General features: G+C 46.3%; 1 protein-coding gene across 1 annotated transcript; it reads left to right on the forward strand.

The window, feature by feature from the left end:
- Positions 1-6,853, forward strand: RPL15 (ribosomal protein L15). The gene is made up of 4 exons (XM_054384806.1): positions 1-39; positions 1,022-1,206; positions 2,773-2,909; positions 6,143-6,853. The coding sequence occupies exons 2-4, from the start codon at positions 1,035-1,037 to the stop codon at positions 6,446-6,448; spliced, it is 615 nt and encodes a 204-aa protein (XP_054240781.1). The 5' UTR covers positions 1-39; positions 1,022-1,034; the 3' UTR covers positions 6,449-6,853.
- Positions 6,854-10,264: the final 3,411 nt, after the last annotated feature.

Raw genomic sequence — 10,264 nt, forward strand, 5'->3', positions numbered from 1 at the left:
GAAGAAAGTCTCTTCCTTTCCGGTGCTGGGCGCCATCAGGTGAGGGCTCGTTAGTGTTCGGCTTTTCTCTCAATCCGGCTCCATCGTGGGCCCGAGGCGGCTACCTGCTCGCTCGAGTGCCGCGCGCGCCTGCTGCCACCCTCCTGGCGGGGTGGGCTCGAATTGCTTCCGCGGCGCGGGTTCCTTGCGGCCCGCGGGAATCGGGGCCTGGCAGGCCGCTGGCCCTAGAGGCCGATGGAGGGCTCCGTCTGGGCGGGCTGGCTGCCCGGCGTATGGGGCGGCGGGGAGGACGCTCGGTCAGACCCAAGGTTTCTTGGTGTGAGCGGAGGGCCACGCACCGCAATGTAGCGGGAGCAGGTGGTTTACAGCTCGCACGTCTTGATTTGAGTCTAGGCTTGCAGTTGTTTTGCGGTGTTTTATGCCATAACGCTATCTTAAAGAAGCGGTGGCTTGGGGCGCCAAGAGCTGGGACGTAGCTAGGAGGATTCGAAAAAGAAGGGTATAGACAAATCACACAGGAACTGGTGGTGGTGGGGGGTGTTTCTGTGTAAGATGAGCTGCATCTTTCAGGTGGTGATTTGTGTGGGAGTTTGATGGAGTTCGCTTACATCGGCTAATTAAGTGTGTGAAAGCTTCAAAGGGTTTTAGAATTAAACTGTGTGAACGACCACACCACTCACGTGCTTATTTACACGTTAATATTTACGACTTGTTTCAGATGTTAACTGTCGATTTTGATAATGTCTGACATACGCATCTGAAATTTCCTCAGCTGAGGAATTCAACACTTAAAAACATGTGGAAAGGAGAAAAATTGCTGAGAATGGCAACTGCTGTGTGTCCTGCTGGAGGTTGCCACGGGTGAGCCGCATTAGCAGATGTGGCAGTGGTCTGAAGAAGTTTGAGAGCATCCTGTGTGTCAGTGGTGTTAGGTGTATGGTTTTATGTGATGTCTCTGTTGGAAACTGTTCAAATTTGGAATTGATTTTGGTGGACTTCTTTCACTGACCTCTCGATTCAGCAGGTAGACAAACATGGGTGCCTACAAGTACATCCAGGAGCTGTGGAGGAAAAAGCAGTCAGATGTGATGCGATTCCTGCTTCGTGTCCGCTGCTGGCAGTACCGCCAGCTGTCTGCCTTGCACCGAGCTCCCCGGCCCACCAGACCAGACAAAGCTCGCAGGCTGGGATATAAGGCCAAGCAAGGTAATGAGGTGAAGAGGTGAAGTCCATGTGCTCCATGATGGAGTGCCTTCCTTCCTTAAATGACATTTGGATAACAAAATCCAAAATTCAGCTATTCGCCAAGCACCTAAAGTGTGCTGAACAGTATGAACTTAATATTACACATGTGCTTAAATTGGTAGCAGTGCCCACAGCCCAAAACCTTACTTCATATAATTTTGAATTTATGGCAGATGGAGATGAAGTGGGCTTCGGCTCTAATTCCTGTGCTGTGTTACTGCTGCAGAGCTGACCAGTGCCCTTGGTTTGGAAGGTGGCTGTTCTCTGCTCAGATTGTCATGTGTGAATTTCACTGTGTTACAGCTGCATGTGCTGTGCATGTGCTGTAGTTAACAAGGTGACACAGTTTGGACTGCCATTAGAGAACAGTTACTGGTCAGTGAAAGGAACTTGGGGAAAGTGGCCATCTCTCAGTAAATAGAGCAGGCCTTTGAAACAGTATGCACTTGTTCATTATGAAATGAAAAGTTGAGCCTACCCTTCTGTATATGAAGCTTGCCTAGTTTGCTAATTTTTGAGTTACCAGGGTATCAGCAGGTGACATTTCCATGGATGCTATCACGCAAGTCATCCATGACTGTGAGAGCTGAAATCCCCCCCACTGACAATAACCAGGCTAGCTCAGTCTGGAAAGCAAATTTACAAGCAAATCTACAATCTGTGATGAAATGCAATGAATATGTACAAATATACAAAATTCACAACATTTACAAATATATACAATCAACAGAAAAGCACAACCAAGCTCCCTTTGCTTCCCCCCAAAGGGGCCTTTCCCAAGGGGCCCCTCTCCCAGGGGCCTCCTCCCCCCAGGCCCCTTCCTCCCAGGCCCCCCTAGCAGAAAGCAGAGAAGTTAAGAAGCAGAGAGGCTGTTAACTTAGCTCACCAAGGTCAGTGTGTTATCTTCAGCCAGACAGCCCAGCAAGGAAGCTGAGAGTTCAGACTCCGACTGCCCAACTTTGTTTTGAGTAGTGGTTCTTAAACATTTCTCTCTATCCAATGGGAGTGTTTAGAACAATCATTATTTTGCTTTCTTACACACAATAACGACTTATTTACACTCTTTCACTTTCTCTGCTTGAACTTTGCAAAGAAAAATTAAAAAGACAGTTTCAAACCATCACAGCAGGTGTTGTGGATGGCACTTTGTGAGTGCTGCTGTTGGAGTCTGGGATTTTGGGGTTGATGTGGTTGTGATTTTTTTTGTGTGTTACAGCCACATACCCTTCTTTTGGGGTATTTGGAACTCCATAGTGGAGAGGTGCCATAAGCTCTGGTTTGGAACTGAAAAACAGTTGTGACAGGACATTACTTCCCTTATTCAGTTTTAGAAATAACAAAAGCATCCTGTGTCAGCCACCTCCAGTTGGATGTTTTGATGAGATTGGTACAGTGACCTAATTTTGCAGCTCTTCCTATAAAGTTTCTGGGATTGGAAATGCAGTATGGGCATGGAAATTGTCTTGCTGTCAGCTGCACATGCCACGCTTCAGAATTCTCCCAGTTTTAAGTCGCTGTTTCTTTCAGGTTATGTTATCTACCGTGTCCGTGTCCGCCGCGGTGGTCGTAAACGCCCAGTCCCGAAAGGTGCAACCTATGGCAAGCCTGTGCATCATGGTGTTAACCAGCTCAAGTTTGCCCGGAGCCTTCAGTCTGTAGCAGAGGTGACTCTTCTGGTTATTGCTCAGAAACTTGCTGATAGGAAGGTCTTACACTGTAACAGCTGAAAATAGGAGAGACCAGAAAACAAAAAAACCCGACCCAAACAGTTGTTTTGCTAATGTGTTGGTATTAAGGGTTGAATTAGGTTCCCCCCAATAACTTATTTTTTCAGAAATCTGCCCCTGAGAGCAAATCTCACCACACTCAGAATTTGGAAGTAAAAACGGAATTGTATTTACAAAAGAAAATAACTATAACAGTCTAAAAGGCAATAAACATGTACAGAGTGTATTTACATCTATAGACACAGCATAACAACAGCACAGGCTCCCACCCTTGTACCTCTGATCCATCTCTTTATACCCTCATGAGGCTGGTGAGAGGCCTTGAACACAAGCCCTACAAGGAGAGGCTGAAGGAGCTGGGATTGTTTAGCCTGGAGAAGAGGAGGCTCAGGGGTGACCTCATTGCTGTCTACAACTACCCGAAGGGAGGTTGTAGCCAGGTGGGGGTTGGTCTCTTCTCGCAGGCAACCAGCACCAGAACAAGAGGACACAGTCTCAAGCTGTGCCAGGGGAAGTTTAGGCTCGAGGTGAGGAGAAAGTTCTTCACGGAGAGAGTTGTTAGCCGTTGGAATGTGCTGCCCAGGGAGGTGGTGGAGTCACCATCCCTGGAGGTGTTCAAGAGGGGATTGGATGTTTTAGTAGTTATGAGTTGACAGGTTGGACTTTGATGATCCTTGAGGTATTTTCCAACCTTATTGATTCTGTGATTCTCTTGGGGACACAACTAGTATCTAAGCTAGGGACTCCAGCAACTAGGTCAACCCATTACAGTTGGGTGAAATAATGAAATATCGATGGTGGGAAAGCACCAGAGTGCCTTGAGAAGCTGCATTGAGACAAATGAAAGTAAGTACTCAGATGGGGTCTGGGGGATGTGTACTACTTGTAAAGTGTGCCATGGTATTTGTGAAGAAAAATGTACATGCAGCTGGTATAAAGGATTAGACATGAGAAACAGAAATTCAAACATAAGGTGGCAGACTGAATTCATCACTAAATTCCAGTTCTGCTCACTGCAGTGTTGTGTGGCTTGCCAGCTTTAGGTAACATCCCTTTCATGAAGTACAGGCAGGTGAGTTCCTCTCTTAAAGCCTGTAGCATCTGTTTGTGTAGCAGGAATGGTGCACAGCATGCTCTGCTGTGTTACAGAATCTGAAAGCAGCATCCCAGAGCCCACCTGTTCTCTCATAAAGAGCTTTGCTGCCTCACAAGCACAAAGATTGGTGGTTAACTTGGTTTTAGGTGAGATGCTGTTACCTGCTGAAATACTCTGAATGGAAATTTCCATTCTGTTAATACCTTCAGGTTTCATAGTGTTACAGTAGTAGTGTTGAAGAGATATAGCTCTTAACCTTTAGGAAAAAAAAACAAAACAAAAAACTCTCAATGGGCTTGAATTAATACTGGTCAGCCCTCTGAAAAATAAATGAGACACTGGGAGAGAATGGAGACTACTCATTCCATCAAGATGCTTCTGTTCCCAGGACTTCAAAAATATTTTTAAGTGACTTCAAGTTGAGTATGGTGTGAGGTGGTTCTTTTTCAAAAGGGAGGGGAATACTTAGGTAAATGAAATGCAGATGGTGATTTTAAATTAAAGATGCAATTCTGTGTTTTCAGAGCTCATGGCATGCTCTTTAGCTGCCACTCCCAGATAAAATGATGGCTAATGGCATGCTCACTTGTGGTGACAACTCACGGAAGAGATTATTTGCCCTCAATTGTAGTTTGAAGCTTTCTGAGTCTGGCATGCTCTTGCCTGGAAAACTTAAATTCTTCAGAGAGGTATAAAAATAGGAAACCTTGCTTGTAGCTACTCTCCCCACAGAGAAGCTGATTAAGGATGGTTGGTGTCTTAATGTTCAACATATATATTGTTCTCACATGCTAGACTAAAACAAAGACTTGAAAGAATTTAATTACATATGCACAAAACAGTTGGAAGACTAGCCATAGGTTGGGATCATACTGAGGTAGAAAATGGGAGGGCTGCACTGGTTGGTATTTTCCCACAGTGATGATAAGGCCCTACCATTGAACACTGCCAGTGTTGTATAGGCAGGAGAGGCAGATGGCATTGCATAATTGATATTTTCTGCTTCAGTTTGTTTTTTAAGATAATACTGCTTCTTTCCAACCACAAGTGAGGATAGGAATAGCAAGTGCTAGTATGCCAGCAGCAGACCAAAGGCTTGTTACATCAGCTCTTCCTTTTCTCCTGTGCATATGGGCTTCTCCTCTGCAGAAATGTCTTCCTCTCCTCTAGCTATGGACGTGCAGGTTTCTCAGTCTTTCGGAACTTCCCATGAAAGGTTGTTCCATGGCCTCAAGTGCTGCTCTTGTTCTTCATCTTCAGGTTAAAGCTGTTCTTAACACTATGTATTTACTGATTGTGTGCTTCTGTGCACAAAGTAGTTCCTTCTTTTGTCAACCAAGCACTTTCCTACTCATGTTCTTCAAAAACAGTTTCATGCAGGAATCCAAGCAGTCTTTTTTTTTTTTTTTTTAATAGCACACCTTTCAGGTATTACTTTTTCTTGCATCTTTGCAACTGAAAGGGGAATATTTTTTTTTATGAAGAGAGAGTTTCTCAGGGCAAATGGAAATTTCTCACACCTACATCATAGAATTGTTAGGGCTGGGAGGGACCTCAAGGATCATCTAGTTCCAACCCCCTGCCACTCACCTCACACTGCATCAGGTTGCTCAGTGCCACATCCAGCCTGGCCTTAAAAAACTCAGGGATGAGGCTTCCACCACCTCCCTGGGCAACCTGTTCAGTGTCTCACCACCCTCATGGGGAAGAAGTTCTTCCTAACATTCAATTTGAATCTACACCTTTCTAGTTTTGCTCCATTCCCCCCAGTCCTGTCACTCCCTGATGCCCTAAAAAGTCCCTCCCCAGCTTTCTTGGAGCCCCCTTCAGATCCTGGAAGGCCACAAGAAGGTCTCTTCAGAACCTTCTCCAGACTGAACAGCCCCAACTCTCAGTCTGTCTCCATAGGAGAGGGGCTCCAGCCCTCTCCTCGTCCTCGTGGCCCTTCTCTAGACAGGTTCCAGCACCTCCAGATCCTTCTGGTAGTTTTTTTATCTTTCTGCATGAAGAGTGCTCTGCCTCCATGACGTTACAACGCTTTCATTTGTTGTTTTGTTTTGGTTTTTCCCACTAGGAACGTGCTGGTCGTCACTGTGGGGCTCTGAGAGTCCTGAACTCCTACTGGGTGGGTGAAGATTCCACCTACAAGTTTTTTGAAGTGATCCTGATCGATCCATTCCATAAGACCATCAGGCGCAACCCTGACACCCAGTGGATCACCAAGCCTGTTCACAAGCACCGGGAGATGCGTGGGCTGACGTCGGCTGGGCGCAAGAGCCGCGGCCTGGGCAAGGGCCACAAGTTCCACCACACCATTGGGGGCTCGCGGCGTGCCGCCTGGAGGAGGCGCAACACCCTGCAGCTGCACCGCTACCGCTGAGGCCTCTCACTGGCACTGTCTAATAAAGCTGATGTGGGTTTTTGAATTTAACAAGTGCTTCTGCTGCTTCTTGGCTCACATGGGGAAGGGTGGAATTCTCTTCAGTTCAGCTGTATCCCTATTTCAAAAGGCTTTTTCAAGTGTAATTTGGTATTCGTGAAGGTTGAAGGCCCTGGGGTAGAGCTCTGTGATGGGTTTCACTGATGGCTTTTCAATCTTACCATGTGCAGTGTGCATCAAAAGCCTAATGGCTACTACATGTCCTTTTTTCTGTTGGTCTCAGTATACTTCCTTACTGTCTGGGTTGGTCTCTGTTTCCTGTGCTTAGAGTGAAGACCAAGCTTTGATTTTGTGCAGTGAGATGTAACTGAAAGTGCCCGTTTATTTTTTATAGGTGATTAAATACTATTGGCAATTTTCTTCCTCAAGTTCTGGTGTTTTGTCTTAAGTGTGGAACAAGCTCCTGAGTCCATGTTATCTACAAACATCCTGGAAAGCTACCAGGATGCTGAAGAGACTGGAGCACTGCCTGGTGAGGAGAGGCTGAGAGCCCTGGGGCTGTTTAGTCTGGAGAGGAGAAGACTGAGAGGGGATTTAATAAATGTTTATCAATATCTGAGGGCCAGAGGTCAAGAGGGAGGGGACAGGCTCTGCTCACTTGCACCCTGGTATAGGACAAGGGGCAATGGATAGAAACTACAGCACAGGAGGAGGAACTTCTTCACTGTGAGGGTCCCAGAGCACTGGAACAGGCTGCCCAGAGAGGTTGTGGAGTCTCCTTCTCTGGAGCCTTTCCAGCCCCATCTGGATGCATTCCTGTATGACCTTTGCTGGATTCTATGGTCCTGTTCTGGCATCTGGACTTGATGATCTTTGGAGGTCCCTTCCAACCCCTAACATCCTATGATGATTGGCTAAAGCACAGAATGGAAAGGTAAAGCCTGCTGTGTTCATTAACCTGCACATTAAATATGAACACTTGACAAAGAGTTTGGTTTAGGTGGAATAATAAATAGCGAATCTAGAGCAGTTACTCACTTGTGCAAGCATCTGGACTCTGCGTTTTGCAGTGGGAACTGTCTTCCATCTGCCTTTTGATACCAGAACAGAGAAGGTTGTTAAAAGAGCTGCATTCTGATTTAATCTGCATGGTTAGGTGGGAGAAGGCATTTGAATGACAGAGGGTTTATAATCTTAGATTAATGTGCTTTAGGCTACACTTGGTGAAATTACAGCGTGAGTTTTCAGCATGAAGTCAGCTTTCATATGAACACTGAGAACGACTGCAGTTTCTGGTAAGTTAGTTGTGCAGTTGTCCTGGCTCCCACAGACTGCATACCCACCAAATTCACTGGGTAGGGGTAGGAAAAGGGATGGGAAGGCCCAACAAGTAGCTATGTTTTTGTGGCGCTTTAACGGGGTGTGGAATGATTGGGGGGGGGGGGGTGTAAGGGGGAGTGGGAGGGATAAAGAAGTGCCAGAATCAAAACATCTTAAGATTTGCTCTTCAGCTGAGAAACTGACTGATTTCATTCTGGATTTAACTTCCTGAAGGACAGTAGTCTGAAGAAGAGACTGGCAGTGTGCTTTTCAAGCCAGGAGGAACAGCTGCTTTCATGACATTCTGTTTCACTCAAGAAAAAATGAAAGTGGAATCTTCTGTTCAACTGTGCTTATCTGTTCCTCTGAAGAAGGGAGATGTTTCTTCATTTAACCTTTCCTGTGAAGCAGCATTAGAATTCTTGGAGGTTGTTGCTGTGATGATGGTACAAGACAGGAGGGAGAAATACCTACTGCAAATGAGGTGAATTGAGATTTCACCTGAGCATGAAGGGGATTGCTGTGGAGAGAAGGCTGATCTTTCCCTTTTGTAGATTTAAGGGCTTAAGGTGGTGCCTGTATGGCCAATGTGTCCAGCTTAAAATGATGCTGCTGTACTAAGTTCTGTTGAGCTGTTTTGGCCCCTAGCCATTCACAGAGGAGGGTGGCAGGTGACAGGACATCCAGCATTAATATTGTGTCGTTTGCTAGGGTTCAAAACTAGCTCGTGGAGTGTCCTGTGAGTCTTGCCGGAGGTTTCCCCTCATGGTCCTTTACTCTTTAGAGCTTTGAAATAGGATGGGGAAAGTATCCCTTCCAAGGTTTATTGAAAGCTACTGATGAAAGTTTGTGTCAGAGGGTATGGTACTTACCAGACTAGAGAAGGAGTCTGAAACAGATGGGGCTGCCTTCGAGGGGAGCCATGGGGACCTATGGCTCATCCCAAGTCTTTGAGAAACAGGATTGCCTTTGTATCTTCTCATACTGCTCTGTTAAACAGTGTCCTGCTTTGGAAGGAGGGGAGATTGCACTGCAGCATTTGTGTAAAGAGGAAGGGCAAATTACCTTTTTCTTCCCTTGTTAAAAGCTCTTAAAAGGCAAATCAGGGGGAAAACAATTTTGTTTGGGGTTGTTGGCTTGGGAAACCAGGTTGAGAGATTATGTGAGCTCTGCCTTTCCTACTTGATTTTTGAACTTGTGCAAGATCAACAGACTGGAAGTCTGTGTTCCTTTAGAGATCAGTGAAAATCAGTCCTCTGAGAGAGTATTCCTAGTGAGGTTGTTACTTGAGCTCAATCCTCCTTAAATACCCAGGGCTCTGCCTGCAACATGGGTACTAAATTGTATCTGAAGGAGGACAGGGGGAGGGAAGAGGGAAGCATCAGGAGTTTCACTGGTGAAATGTATTAAGGACCAGAGGAATCCAATAATCAGTTTCTATGCCATGTACTTGGCTCTATTTTAGGTCTGATTATTTTTTTTTCAGCCTGAATAGGCATATTTTAGATGTAATTAAAGGAGCTGTCTGGTTTCTAGGCAAGACAAAGCTGAGCACCACACCACAGTTAAACTGCAGAGGAAAAGGGCTGTGCAGTACCAGCCTATTTCAGCTTGACACTGGCTGCTGTTGACAATAGTTGACTGTAACCTTTTACTAGGCTGGATTTTGCTTTTCTCTGAGATGCCTACAGTAACTAATCACTTAGTCTTGGGTAGAAGGAGAGGGCCTGGGAAGTAACTTAGCCTCTGTCCTTCCTGTATGTGAAACCAGATTGTGTGATTTAGCATGTTCTGATGGACAACAAGTTCTGCATGGGACAGCAATGTGCCCTTGTGGCTAAGAAGGGCAATGGGATTCTGGGGTGCATTCAGAGGAGTGTGTCCAACAGATCCAGGGAGGTTCTCCTCCCTCTCTACTCTGCCCTGCTGAGACCTCACCTGGAATATTGCAACCAGTTCTGGACTCCCCAGTTTAAGAGGGACAGGGATCTGCTGGAGAGGGTCCAAGGGAGGGCTGTGAGGATGCTGAAGGGACTGGAGCACTGCCTGGTGAGAGTCCTGGGGCTGTTTAGTGTGGAGAAGAGAAGACTGAGAGGGGATTTAATAAATGTTTCTAAATATCTGAGGGCTGGGGGTCAAGAGAGAGGGGACAGACTCTGCTCAGTTGCACCCTTGAGATAGGACAAGGGGCATTGGATAGAAACTCCAGCACAGGAGGTTCCACCTCAACAGGAGGAGGAACTTCTTCACTGTGTGGGTCCCAGAGCACTGGAACAGGCTGCCCAGAGAGGTTGTGGAGTCTCCTTCTCTGGAGACTTTCCAGCCCCATCTGGATAAATTCCTGTGTGATCTGTGCTAGATTCTATGGTCCTGCTTTGGCAGGGAGGTTGGACAAGATCTCTGGAAGTCCCTTCCAACCCTAACCTCCTGTGATTCTTTAAGTAAGCAGGTAGTAAATGCTCTTCCCTGTAGCTAATGGACGTGCTCATGAGTTGG

The sequence above is a fragment of the Indicator indicator genome, chromosome 11, assembly GCF_027791375.1.
Source record: "Indicator indicator isolate 239-I01 chromosome 11, UM_Iind_1.1, whole genome shotgun sequence".
Taxonomy (NCBI): Eukaryota; Metazoa; Chordata; class Aves; order Piciformes; family Indicatoridae; genus Indicator; species Indicator indicator.